The 15,016-nt window shown below is 45.0% G+C and overlaps 1 protein-coding gene across 1 annotated transcript in view; it reads left to right on the forward strand.

Moving 5' to 3' along the window:
* The window catches only part of si:dkey-220o5.5 (actin filament-associated protein 1-like 2), a 123,270-nt gene that overhangs the window by 51,363 nt on the left and 56,891 nt on the right, over positions 1–15,016 (forward strand). Inside the window, exon 2 of the mRNA XM_035786407.2 lies at positions 739–867. Coding sequence (XP_035642300.1) covers positions 739–867 — 129 coding nt within the window. The remainder of the gene's footprint in view (positions 1–738; positions 868–15,016) is intronic.

A 15,016-nucleotide genomic window follows, 5' to 3' on the forward strand; every position in this document is an offset into this window, starting at 1 on the left:
ACAGTTCACATTCTTAAAATAAAGTGGTGATCCTAACTGACCTAAGACTGGGAATCTTTAATAGGATTAAACGTCAGGAATTGTGAAAAACTGAGTTTAAATGTATTTGGTTTATGTAAACTTCCAACTTCAACTGTTTAAAGATAAATGTATACCGGTAGCTAGTTGGCAAACGTTAGCTAGTTAGCTTGCTTGTTAAATAGCTATTTTCGTAAATTAACTTTATTACCAAACAATATGGAGAATCATTTGTCTTTACATTAACTAACATATTCCTCTTAACTGTATTATTTTTTTGTACATGATTTGTTATGAATTTATACTTACTTACATTTTCTTCCATCCTAATTTTGTCATCCATCTTCCTGAAGCAACTATAGAATCTTAGGTCGTAGAGCATCATGGGTGTTTTGATAACCACTCGATAGGAAGTCTGCATCTCGATTTGCTTGGTTTGGAGGGCCAACTAGAGGGCTGAAATGGCACTACTCCTCGATCAAAGTTGAATTGGAACACCACTCCGACTCGATGCGGCCCACAAACCAGAGGGGGAGGGCTAAGGGGGAGTTTTGGGATTGAGCCATTGTTGACGTCTGGGGTGTAAAAACTAGGAACCAAATGGAAGCAAACAGACGAAATGGGGAGGGACTAACATGAACTTGTCCAACAATAAACAATAATTTTCATTGCAAAACGTTTTCCTGTGCACTAATGAATACACCCTTATTGTGTCCGCAGTGCTGAACCGTCTGATCACAGATCTGCACTCCTTCCTGGTGGTGCTGGACAGTGAGAACCTCAGCTACATCGCTCAGGCCCAAAAGAAGTCTATCTCAGAGCTGCTATCCAAGCTGCAAGACACCCCTGGTAGGACACTGTTGTTGTTACTTATTTACAGTACCTAGTGAGCTTACACACACCCCTTCACATTTTGGAGCCTTAAAATAAAGTTTAAAAGGAGATTCAATTTGATTTTTTCCCCTGTAGATCTACACAACCTACTCCACATTTTCAAGTGAAAAATATCTTCCAAATTAACTAAAAAAGACAGAAGATGTCTTTATTGCATATGTCTTCACACCCCAGAGAATACTTGGTGACCTTTGGCAGCCATTACTACAGAACATCTGAAGGGACACAACAAAAAATAGCTGATTATTTAGCGTTCCCTCGTGAAATGCTTTGCATTCCCTCGTAACATGCTTTACGTTCCTGCACAATATGTTTTGCGTTCCCTCGCAAACAGTTTGTTAGCTAGTAACCTCCTCCACAGGCTATTGCGCACAACGTATTTGGGCGGAAGTCTCTGGGAACGAGATTAGCTAGCTAGCTAGCAACCTTCAAAATAAAGAGGACATAAAGGAACAGCCTTTTCAATATAAGTGTCCTTTTGTCTTATAATTTCACATTTGGAAGGTGCATTGAAACAATTAGCTGGCATGATTATATAATTTCTAGCACAGCCAACTATCTAGCTAGCAAGCTGACTATTTGAATGATGTACTGACTAATAGCTTTGGCTATTCTCAAGAACAAGCAAACCCTTATCCGAGGAGCAAGTCCGATTGATCAAGCATTCTATTCAATGCATTTTGAAGGAGTGCTGATTTAATCAAAAGTGCATTAACAGTGGTTTGAAAGTACAATTACATTTAAAAATGAGGCAAATAATTTGTACACTCTTTAAAAAAGGGTTCTCCGACTGTCCCCATAGGAGAACCATTTTTGGTTCCAGGTAGAACCCTTTTGGGTTCCATGTAGACCCCTCTGTGGAAAGGGTTCTCCTATGGGGACAGCCAATGAACCATTTTAGGATCTAGATGGAGCCTTCTTTTCTAAGAGTGTAGGAAAACCTTTTGTCATCATTTTGTTGTTGCCAGATTGACTTTAGATGCTGTGTAATGTTAGGTAGCTAGCTAAGATTGACGGAAGACCACTGGATTTTAGCTACCTAATGTTAGCATTGCTAGCTATTTTTGACAAACTTTTCTAGCAAATGACAACATTGCCATCTGTCTTAGGTAAATTTGATGACATGATAACAATTGCAAAGTTGTGTCCTACTAAACATGTGCCTACTTTTTAGAAATGTAATCTAGACTAAACCCCTGCTGTCCTTTTCCCTGGGCGCTGAAGACGTGGATGTCAATTAAGGCAGCCCTCCGTACCTCTCTGATTCAGAGGGGTTGGGTTAAATGTGGAAGACACATTTCAGTTTAATGCATTCAGTTGTAAAACTGACTAGATATCTCCCTTTCCCTTTCCCTGAACAACAATATAAATACATCATGCAACAACTTCAAAGATTTTACAGTTGAGACATACGTGCTATTGTGTTGTGTGACAAAACTACACATTTTATGATGTTTTTTTATTGTCCCTAGCACAAGGTGCAACTGTGTAATGATCATGCTGTTTAATCAGATTCTTGATATGCCACACCTGTCAGGTGGAGCGATTGTATTGGCAAAGGAGAAATGCTCATTGACAGGGATAGAAACAAATGTGAGCACAAAATTTGAGAGAAATAAGCTTTTTGTGCGTATGGACAATTCCTGGGATCTTTGATTTCATCTCATGTAACATGAGACTAACACTTTACATGTTGCATTTATATTTGTGTTTAGTGTAAGTAGACCAGATGCAGCTGCTATCACATTGGTGTCTATGGGAGAGCCACCCCTTTAAATCGGCAATGGTAAACGGCCTGAGTGAACTAAAGTATCTTAATTGATCCACTATCTTTGGCTTTATGTAGTTATCCTGATACTCACATCTTGCCTTTGCCCCAGCTCCCCTCTCCCTTTCTTATGGCTGCAGGGGCAGTATTGAGTAGCTTGGATGAAAAGGTGCCCAGAGGTGCCCAGAGTAAACTGCCTGCTCCTCAGTCCCAGTTGCTAATATATGCATATTATTATTAGTATTGGATAGAAAACACTCAGAGTTTCTAAAACTGTTTCAATGATGTCTGTGAGTATAACATAACTCATATGGCAGGCAAAAACCTGACAAGAAATCCAAACAGGAAGTGGGAAATCTGAGGTTGGTCGATTTTCAACTCAGCCCCTATTGAATATACACATTGGTTATGTTGCACTTCCTAAGGCTTCCACTAGATGTCAACCGTATTTAGAAACTTGTTTGAGGATTCTACTCTGAAGGGGGAGAGAATGAGAGAAGATTGAGTTAGAGGTCTGCCAGCAGTCACGTGCTGGTCACACGCATTTCACATGAGAGGTAGCTCGCGCTCCTTTACTTTTCTGAAGACAAAGGAATTCTTCGGTTGGAATATTATTGAAGTGTTATGTTAAGAACATCCTAAAGATTGATTCCATACATCGTTTGACATGTTTCTACGGATAGTAACGGAACTTTTTGACATTTCTTCTGCAGCTAGGGAACGCGCTTCGTGACTTTGGATTTGTTTACCAAACGCGCTAACAAAAGTAACTAATTGGATATAAATGATGGACATTATCGAACATATCAAACATTTAATGTGGAACTGGGATTCCTGGGAGTGCATTCTGATGAAGATCATCAAAGGTAAGTGAATATTGATAATGTTATTTCTGATTTCTGTTGACTCCAACATGGCGGATATATCTATTTGTTTTCTGAGCGCCGTTCTCAGATAATTGCATGGTTTGCTTTTTCCGTAAAGCTTTTTTGAAATCTGACACAGCAGTTGCATTAAGGATTAAGGCATTATCTATATTTCCATGTCTAACACTTGTATTTTCATCAACATTTATAATGAGTATTTCTGTAAATTGATGTGGCTCTCTGCAATATCACCGAATGTTTTTGGAACTAGTGAACATAACCTGCCAATGTACACTGAGAGATTTTTTAAATATAAATATGCACTTTATCGAACAAAACAAACATGTATTGTGTAACATGAAGTCCTATGACTGTTATCTGATGAAGATCATCAAAGGTTAGTGATTAAATGTATCTCTATTTGTGCTTTTTGTGTCTGGAAAAATGGCTGAATATTTCTGTGACTTGGCGGTGACCTAACATAATCATTTGTGGTGCTTTCGCTGTAAAGCCTATTTGAAATCTGAGACTTTGGTGGGATTAACAACAAGATTACTTTTAAAATGGTATAAGATACATGTATGTTTGAGGAATTTTAATTATGAGATTTCTTGTTTGAATTTGACGCTCTGCACTTTCACTGGCTGTTGTCATATCAACCCCGTTAACGGGATTGCAGCCCTAAGAAGTTTTAATTAACATGCTTTTGTTTATCCAAAAGAAAAACAAGTAGCCTCCAGGGTGGCGCAGTGGTCTAAGGCACTGCATCGCAGTGCTTGCTGTGCCACCAGAGATTCTGAGTTTGAGCCCAGGCTCCACCGCACCTGGCCGCAACAGGGAGGCCCATGGGCCGACGCACAATTGGCCCAGCGTCGTCCGGGTTAGGGAGGGTTTGGCCGGCAGGGATATCCTTATCTCATCGTGCACTAGTGACTCCTGAGGCGGGCTGAGCGCAGTGCACGCTGACCACGTCGCTGGGTGTACGGTGTTTCCTCCGACACATTGGTGCTTCTGGGTTGGATGCGCGTTGTGTCAAGAAGCAGTGTGGCTTGGTTGGGTTGTGTTTCGGAGGACGCAAGGCTCTCGACCTTCGCATCTCCCGAGTCCGTACAGGAGTTGCAGCGATGAGACAAGACAGTAACTACTACCAATTGGGGAGAAAAAGGGGTAAAAAAAACAAGTGTTCAAAAGTCAAATTGTAAATACAACAGCTAATGAAATAAACGTTTTGATTTGTCTAATCTTAGCAATTTCTTCTTAGCTAGCTACATAGCCGTCTTTGTATCAAAGATAATTGCATAATTATCGTATTTCGTCGTCCTAACGTAGTCTACACTGCTATCTGCCCAGCAGCTAGCCAGCTAGCAAACGTCCACCGTCTACCGAATAGCAGCACTGTAGAAACTATTACACTCAACTGAACGACTTGATTAGTGTAGTGTTAGCTAGCTACATAGTTGTCTTTGCTGTCTTTGTATCCAAGATAATTGTGTAGTTTAGAGTGTGTAGTCTTAGAGTGATTATCTTAATTTACCGAGGTTAGCTAGCCAGCTATTTGTCGTCCTTAACGTAGGAGACACTGCTAGCTAGCCAACAGCTAGCGAATAGAACTTCCGCACTCAACAACCCGGTCGCATTCCGCTTCGCTCCACAGGTAGTATCACATTTTCATTTCATTTCATTACAGCACAACGGTTTGATTTGTTTGATCGTAGCTAGCTACATAGCTAGCTACATAGCCGTCTTTGTATCAAAGATAATTGTGTAGTCTAGAGCGATTTTCTAGGTTAGCTAGCCAGCTATTGTCGTTCTTTTAACGCAACATAACGTAATCAACACTGCTAGCTAGCCAGCTAGCCCCCGAATAGCAGCACTGTAGAAACTATTACACTCAACGGAACGACTTGATTAGTGTAGTGTCAACAACGCAACCACTGCCAGCTAGCCTACAAAGTCAACAACGCAGCCACTGCCAGCTAGCCTACTTCAGCAGTACTGTATCATTTTAATCATTTTAGTCAATAAGATTCTTGCTACGTAAGCTTAACTTTCTGAACATTCGAGACGTGTAGTCCACTTGTCATTCCAATCTCCTTGCATTAGCGTAGCCTCTTCTGTAGCCTGTCAACTATGTGTCTGTCTATCCCTGTTCTCTCCTCTCTGCACAGACCATACAAACGCTCCACACCGCGTGGCCGCGGTCACCCTAATCTGGTGGTCCCAGCGCGCACGACCTACGTGGAGTTCCAGGTCTCCGGTAGCCTCTGGAACTGCCGATCTGCGGCCAACAAGGCAGAGTTCATCTCAGCCTATGCCTCCCTCCAGTCCCTCGACTTCTTGGCACTGACGGAAACATGGATCACCACAGATAACACTGCTACTACTACTACTGCTCTCTCTTCGTCCGCCCACGTGTTCTCGCACACCCCGAGAGCTTCTGGTCAGCGGGGTGGTGGCACCGGGATCCTCATCTCTCCCAAGTGGTCATTCTCTCTTTCTCCCCTTACCCATCTGTCTATCGCCTCCTTTGAATTCCATGCTGTCACAGTTACCAGCCCTTTCAAGCTTAACATCCTTATCATTTATCGCCCTCCAGGTCCCCTCGGAGAGTTCATCAATGAGCTTGATGCCTTGATAAGCTCCTTTCCTGAGGACGGCTCACCTCGCACAGTTCTGGGCGACTTTAACCTCCCCACGTCTACCTTTGACTCATTCCTCTCTGCCTCCTTCTTTCCACTCCTCTCCTCTTTTGACCTCACCCTCGCACCTCCCCCCCCCTACTCACAAGGCATGCAATACGCTCGACCTCATCTTTACTAGATGCTGTTCTTCCACTAACCTCATTGCAACTCCCCTCCAAGTCTCCGACCACTACCTTGTATCCTTTTCCCTCTCGCTCTCATCCAACACTTCCCACACTGCCCCTACTCGGATGGTATCGCGCTGTCCCAACCTTCGCTCTCTGTCCCCCGCTACTCTCTCCTCTTCCATCCTATCATCTCTTCCCTCTGCTCAAACCTATCTCCTGATTCTGCCTCCTCAACCCTCCTCTCCTCCCTTTCTGCATCCTTTGACTCTCTATGTCCCCTATCTTCCAGGCCGGCTCGGTCCTCCCCTCCCGCTCCGTGGCTCGACGACTCATTGCGAGCTCACAGAACAGGGCTCCGGGCAGCCGAGCGGAAATGGAGGAAAACTCGCCTCCCTGCGGACCTGGCATCCTTTCACTCCCTCCTCTCTACATTTTCCTCCTCTGTCTCTGCTGCTAAAGCCACTTTCTACCACTCTAAATTCCAAGCATCTGCCTCTAACCCTAGGAAGCTCTTTGCCACCTTCTCCTGCCTCCTGAATCCTCCTCCCCCTCCCCCCTCCTCCCTCTCTGCAGATGACTTCGTCAACCATTTTGAAAAGAAGGTCGACGACATCCGATCCTCGTTTGCTAAGTCAAACGACACCGCTGGTTCTGCTCACACTGCCCTACCCTGTGCTCTGACCTCTTTCTCCCCTCTCTCTCCAAATGAAATCTCGCGTCTTGTGACGGCCGGCCGCCCAACTACCTGCCCGCTCGACCCTATCCCCTCCTCTCTTCTCCAGACCATTTCCGGAGACCGTCTCCCTTACCTCACCTCGCTCATCAACTCATCCCTGACCGCTGGCTACGTCCCTTCCGTCTTCAAGAGAGCGAGAGTTGCACCCCTTCTGAAAAAACCTACACTCGATCCCTCCGATGTCAACAACTACAGACCAGTATCCCTTCTTTCTTTTCTCTCCAAAACTCTTGAACGTGCCGTCCTTGGCCAGCTCTCCCGCTATCTCTCTCAGAATGACCTTCTTGATCCAAATCAGTCAGGTTTCAAGACTAGTCATTCAACTGAGACTGCTCTTCTCTGTATCACGGAGGCGCTCCGCACTGCTAAAGCTAACTCTCTCTCCTCTGCTCTCATCCTTCTAGACCTATCGGCTGCCTTCGATACTGTGAACCATCAGATCCTCCTCTCCACCCTCTCCGAGTTGGGCATCTCCGGTGCGGCCCACGCTTGGATTGCGTCCTACCTGACAGGTCGCTCCTACCAGGTGGCGTGGCGAGAATCTGTCTCCTCACCACGCGCTCTCACCACTGGTGTCCCCCAGGGCTCTGTTCTAGGCCCTCTCCTATTCTCGCTATACACCAAGTCACTTGGCTCTGTCATAACCTCACATGGTCTCTCCTATCATTGCTATGCAGACGACACACAATTAATCTTCTCCTTTCCCCTTCTGATGACCAGGTGGCAAATCGCATCTCTGCATGTCTGGCAGACATATCAGTGTGGATGACGGATCACCACCTCAAGCTGAACCTCGGCAAGACGGAGCTGCTCTTCCTCCCGGGAAGGACTGCCCGTTCCATGATCTCGCCATCACGGTTGACAACTCCATTGTGTCCTCCTCCCAGAGCGCTAAGAACCTTGGCGTGATCCTGGACAACACCCTGTCGTTCTCAACTAACATCAAGGCGGTGGCCCGTTCCTGTAGGTTCATGCTCTACAACATCCGCAGAGTACGACCCTGCCTCACACAGGAAGCGGCGCAGGTCCTAATCCAGGCACTTGTCATCTCCCGTCTGGATTACTGCAACTCGCTGTTGGCTGGGCTCCCTGCCTGTGCCATTAAACCCTACAACTCATCCAGAACGCCGCAGCCCGTCTGGTGTTCAACCTTCCCAAGTTCTCTCACGTCACCCCGCTCCTCCGCTCTCTCCACTGGCTTCCAGTTGAAGCTCGCATCCGCTACAAGACCATGGTGCTTGCCTACGGAGCTGTGAGGGGAACGGCACCTCAGTACCTCCAGGCTCTGATCAGGCCCTACACCCAAACAAGGGCACTGCGTTCATCCACCTCTGGCCTGCTCGCCTCCCTACCACTGAGGAAGTACAGTTCCCCCTCAGCCCAGTCAAAACTGTTTGCTGCTCTGGCCCCCCAATGGTGGAACAAACTCCCTCACGACGCCAGGACAGCGGAGTCAATCACCACCTTCCGGAGACACCTGAAACCCCACCTCTTTAAGGAATACCTAGGATAGGATAAAGTAATCCTTCTCACCCCCCTTAAAATATTTAGATGCACTATTGTAAAGTGGCTGTTCCACTGGATGTCATAAGGTGAATGCACCAATTTGTAAGTCGCTCTGGATAAGAGCGTCTGCTAAATGACTTAAATGTAAATGTAAACATAATAAAAAACGTTTACAAAATAAGCAAAGACATACAGTTGAAGTTGGAAGTTTACATACACTAGGTTGGAGTTATTAAAACTAGTTTTTCAACCACTCCACAAATATCTTGTTAACAAACTATAGTTTTTGCAAGTCGGTTAGGAAGTCATTTTCAAACAATTGTTTACAGACAGATTATTTCACTTATAATTCACTGTATCACAATTACAGTGGGTCAGAAGTTTACATACACTAAGTTGACTGCCTTTAAACAGCTTGGACAATTTCAGAAATTGATGTCATGGCTTTAGAAGCTTCTGATAGGCTAATTGTCAATTGGAGGTGTGTACCTGTGAATGTATTTCAAGGCCTACCTTCAAACGCAGTGCCTCTTTGCTTGACATCATGGGAAAATCAAATGAAATCAGCCAAGACCTCAGATAAAAAATTATAGACCTCCACAAAAAGTGCAAATCAATCCTAGAACAACAGCAAAGGACTTTGTGAAGATGCTGGAGGAAACAGGTACAAAAGTATCTATATCCACAGTAAAACGAGTCCAATATCAACATAACCTGAGAGGCCGCTCAGCAAGGAAGAAGCCACTGCTCCAAAACCACCATTAATTAGCCGGACAAAGATCGTACTTTTTGGAGAAATGTCCTCTGGTCTGATGAAACAAAAATAGAACTGTTTGGCCATAATGACCATCGTTATGTTTGGAGGAAAAGGGAGAGGATTACAAGCCGAAGAACACCATCCCAACCATGAAGCACAGAGGTGGCAGCATCATGTTGTGGGGGTGCTTTGCTGCAGGAGGGGCTGGTGCACTTCAAAAAATAAATGGCATCATGAGGAACGAAAATTATGTGGATATATTGAAGCAACATCTCAAGACATCAGTCGGGAAGTTAAAGCTTGGTCGCAAATGGGTCTTCCAAATGGACAATGACCCCAAGCATACTTCCAAAGTTGTGGCAAAATGGCTTAATGACAACAAAGTCAAGGTATTGGAGTGGCCATCACAAAGCCCTGACCTCAATTTTTACTAGGATTAAATGTCACAAATTGTGAAAAAGTGAGTTTAAATGTATTTGGTTAAGGTGTATGTAAACTTCCAACTTCAACTGTATGTACTGCATCTTATACCATCTATTGCATCTTGACTATGGCGCTCGGCCATTGCACATCCATATATCCATATTTTCTTATTCCATCCCTTTAGATTTGTGAGTATTAGGTAGTTGTTTGGGAAATTGTTAGATTACTTGTTAGATATTCCTGCACTGGCGGAACTAGAAGCACAAGCATTTCGCTACACTCGCATTAACATCTGCTAACGATATGTACACTACTGTTCAAAAGTTTGGGGTCACTTAGAAATGTCGTTATTTTTAAAGAAAAGCACATTTTGTTGTCTATTTCAGTAACATCAAATTGATCAGAAATACAGTGTAGACATTGTTCAGTTAATATTGTAGCTCGACACGGCTGATTTTTAATGGAATATCTACATAGGTGTACAGAGGCCCATTATCAGCAACCATCACTCCTGTGTTCCAATGGCACGTTGTATTAGCTAATCCAAGTTTATCATTTTAAAAGGCTAATTGATCATTAGAAACCCCTTTTGCAATTATATTAGCACAGCTGAAAATGGCTGTGCTGCTTAAAGAAGCAATTCAACTGGCCTTCTTTATACTAGTTGAGATCTGGAGCATCAGTGTTTGTGTGTTCGATTATAGGCTCAAAATGACCAGAAACAAATAACCTTCTTCTGGAACTCATCAGTCTATTCTTGTTCTGAGAAATGAAGGCTATTCCATGCGAGAAATTGCCAAGAAACTGAAGATCTTGTACAACACTGTGTACTACTCCCTTCACAGAACAGCACTAACTGGCTCTAACCAGAATAGAAAGAGGAGTGAGAGGCCCCGGTGCATGACTGAGCAAGAGGACAAGTGCATTAGAGTGTCTAGTTTGAGAAACATACGTCTCACAAGGCCTCAACTGGCAGCTTCATTAACCTCTTTGGGCTAGGGGGCAGTATTTTGACATCCGGTGGAAAGTGTGCCCAAAGTAAGCTGCCTGTTACTCAGGCCCAGAAGCTAGGATATGCATATAATTGGTAGATTTGAATAGAAAACACTCTAAACATGTTAAAATAATGTCTGTGAGTATATCAGAACTGATATGGCAGGCGAAACCCCGAGGACAAACCATGCCAAAAAAATAATTCAGCCTACCACTATTTTCAATGTCTAACATGTTTATTATGAGGCTAAATCCTCCCAGATTGCAGTTCCTAGGGCTTCCACTAGATGTGAACAGTCTTTAGAAAGAGTTTCAGGCTTGTTTTTGGAAAAATGAGCTACAATTTGTAGTTTTTCTAAGTGGCTCCCATTTTGGTTGTAGTGTTTTCATGCTCGTGGATGAGATGTTCTTTGTTGTTTATCTCGGGTAAAGACAATAACGATTGTCCGTCTTAAATTGTGTTGTTTATATATTTAGTAGGGTAGCTGAGGTTTGATTATAAACGTTTTTTGACTTGTTTGGATAAGTTTATTGGTAATTGGTTTATTGGTTTATTTGTATGCATTTTGAAGGAGGGAAACCGGTGGATTATTGAATGAAGCGCACCAGCTAAACTGAGTTTTTGGGGGTTATAAAAGAAGGTCTTTATCGAACAAAAGGACCATGTGTGATGTAGCTGGGACCTTTTGGAGTGCCAACAGAAGAAGATCTTCAAAGGTTAGGGTTTTATTTTATCAACCTCTAAGCTTCTTTTTTATTTTTAATTTTTTTTTATAACACCTTTATTCAACCAGGTAGGCCAGTTGATAACAAGTTCTCATTTACAACTGTGACCTGGCCAAGATAAAGCAAAGCGGTGCGACACAAACAACAACACAGAGTTACACATGTAATGAAAAAACGTACAGTCAATACCACAATAGGAAAGAAGTCTATATACAGTGTGTGCAAATGGCGTGAGGAGGTAAGGCAATAGATAGGCCAATTTAGCAAATAAAAAAAACATGAAAATAAATTGAAATATATTTTTAAAAGACAATAAATACAACATTTACACGGGAGAACAGCAAACAACGTTTGCACAGCTATGCCATCTTGAAGTTTTTATGGTCCGTCCAGAATACGAAAGGATGAGGTGCCCCCTCCAACCAGTGTCTCCCACCCCTCAAGGGCCACTTAACTGCCAAGAGCTCCCGGTAGCCTACATCATAGTTGCATTCCACTGTTGAGAACCGCTTGGAGAGAAATGCACATGCGTGCAGTTTCTTGTCCCCTTCATTCCACTGTGAAAGGACCGCCCATGCTCTGAGGTGAGGCGTCCACCTCTACCACGAAGAGATGGGTAGGATCCGGATGGTCCGGAGAGGAAACGTACCTAGAGCTCCCCGAATGCTCTGTCAGCCTCGGGGGTCCAGCACAAACGGTTCTGGGACTTGCGAGTTAGGGCCGTGAGACACGCTGCCACCGCACCAAAGTTGAACAAGAGGCTGAAACGGGGCGTTCATTTTACGATGTTGAAGCACCTGGATCAGAGCGCGATCCTCCTTGCTCCACTCCTGTGCCCGACACTAACACCTCACCTTTACGGGGTCCATTTGGATACCGGTGGCAGAGATAATGTGGCCCAGGATAGAAACTTGGGATACACAGGACTCACACTTCTCTATCTTTATGTATAGTTGACTCTGCAGGAGGCCTCTCAGGACTTGGCAGACATGCAGGATGTGTTCCAGAAGGATCTTGGAGAAGATCAGGATGTCGTTGAGGTAAAACAAAGACTAACCGATTCAACATATCCCTAAGTGTGACCAATGCTTGGAAGACTGCCAGCTAGTTCGATAATCCAAAGGGCATGACTAAATACTCATAGTGGCCACTCGGGGTGTAAAAGGCAGAATTGCATTCATCTCGCTCCTTGAATCTCACCAGATTGTAAGCATTGCGGAGGTCCAGTTTGGTGAAGAATTCGGCACCATGGGCCAATTCCAAGGCGGCGGACATCAGGAATTAGGGGGTAACGATTCGTAATCGTGATCTTGTTCAGCCCTCTGTAATCAGTATAGGGACACAGACCTCCATCCTTCTTTCCCACTAAGAACCAGCTGGGGATGTAGAGGAGGGAATTAAACCTGCCTCCAGCGACCCCCGAACGTAGTTGTCGGGTAGAAGTTCCATGGCGCAGTCTTATGGACGATGAGGAGGGAGGGTGGCAGATTGACTCTTACCGGAGGTCGAAATACTTGGGAGGGAAAGCGGAAAAATCTTGGTCTTCAATGGATGCCGGGGAACACCACGAGGCTCTTGGTGGGGGTCTTAGGCATTTAGTCTGGCAGTTCTTACCCCAGTCTAGTAGGTGTCCCGTGGACCAGGAGAATAGTGGATTATGTAGCACTAGCCAGGGGTACCCTAGGATAAGGGGGTTCTCAGGAGCAATGATCCAAAAAAAATAAGTCTCTGAGTGGTTCACTCCAACCTGCAGTAGAATGGCCTTGGTCTGATATTCCACCTGGCCAGAGCCGATGGGGCGTCTATCGAGGGCTTGAATCTGCAGTGGGATGGGACATTTCATGCAGGGAATTTGTAATTCTTTGGCGATGTCTTGGTCAATGAAATTATCCATGGCCCCGGAGTCCATGAAGGATTGAATGTGGTGCTGACGGTTGTCCAAATGGAGGGTTGCGGGTAGTGTCAGACATTGACCGGGTAGCTGGGGTGCAACTGCATAGCTCGTCAGGGTCTCCCCTTGTCCTAGCGAGCCCCGGCATTTCCCGTCAACTCTGGGCATGTAGAACGGAGATGGCCGAGCCCTCCGCAGTAGAGGCAGCAGCCGTCGCGCATTCACCTGTCACGTTCCTGTGGGCTCAGATGTGTGCTAAGTTTGGGGTGCTCCGGAAACCGGGATACGGTGGTGGTGTCAAAAAGGCGTTGTCTCACACATTCTCGGATGCGGTTGTCAACCCTGATGGCTAGCGTTATCAGGGACTCGAGGTCCTCTCCCAGTTCCCGAGCGGCCAGTTCATCCTTGATGGAGTTAGACAGACCCTGGTGGAAAGCTGTGACCAGTGTTTCAGTATTCCACCCACTCTCGTCGGCAAGGGTGCAGAACTCAATGATTGAAGACTGGTCTGACCCTTTGGCGGAGGTTGAACAGTCTGTTTGCCATTTCTCTTCCACTAACTGGGTGATTGAAAACTTGTCGCAACTCGGTAGTGAAGGATAATATGGAGCTGCAGGATGGTGGCTGCTCCCACACCACCATTGCCCACGCTAGGGCCTTGCCCAAGAGTAGAGAGATGATGTAGTCGATCATGGCATGATCGGTGTGGAACAAGGAGGACTGTAGGCGGAATCACTTGCATCCTCCTGGGTGGCCGTCATACGGCTCAGGGGCTGGGATCTTGGGTCCCGGTGCAGGTTCCCTGGAGGAACTATGGTGACGCCTGTAGCACTGGGTGATGAGACTTGGGCATTGGCTCCTCCTTGTGTTGGGGTTGGGCCTTGGTTGGAGGGAATCTGTAAGTTCCCGGAGGGTCTCTGATATTTGGGAGAGTTGTTCTTGCTGCCACCCCAGCAGTGCTCCTTGGTGGGTTGTAGCATTCTGAATGTGGGTGATCTCTGCTGGGTCCATGTTGAGGCAGAAGCTTGCTGTGACGTGGTGAGGTTGGACCCAGGTGCAGAGAAGAGACCAGACGAGGAATCAGTGGTTAAGGATAAACGTAATACTTTACTGAGAAACGTTAGCCACAGGATCACAGTACACTTGAAAAAACAACAAACACTAAGTCTCAAACTCCCCCAGGAAACAACAATGCACGGTGAACAATTCAAGCTTCTGCAAAGGACAATAGAAAACACACCTCTTCTAACAGGGAAATCATAATGAGTAAATAGGACACACCTGTAACGGTTTTCTAGGTGCGGTGAAGGAGAGTCGGACCAAACTGCAGCGTGTAGATTGCGATCCATGTTTAATGAACAAAAAACGTAACACGAATCTAAAACACAAACACTACAAAACAAAGAACGTAACGAAAACCGAAACAGCCTATACTAGTGAAAACTAACATAGACAGGAATAAGGACACTGAGGACAATCACCCACGACAAACGCAAAGAATATGGCTGCCTTAATATGGTTCCCAATCAGAGACAACGATAAACACCTGCCTCTGATTGAGAACCACTCCAGACAGCCATAGACTTTGCTAGATCACCCCACTAGCTACAATCCCAATACATACACACC

Source organism: Oncorhynchus keta, chromosome 14, assembly GCF_023373465.1.
Source record: "Oncorhynchus keta strain PuntledgeMale-10-30-2019 chromosome 14, Oket_V2, whole genome shotgun sequence".
In the NCBI taxonomy this organism is placed as follows: domain Eukaryota; kingdom Metazoa; phylum Chordata; class Actinopteri; order Salmoniformes; family Salmonidae; genus Oncorhynchus; species Oncorhynchus keta.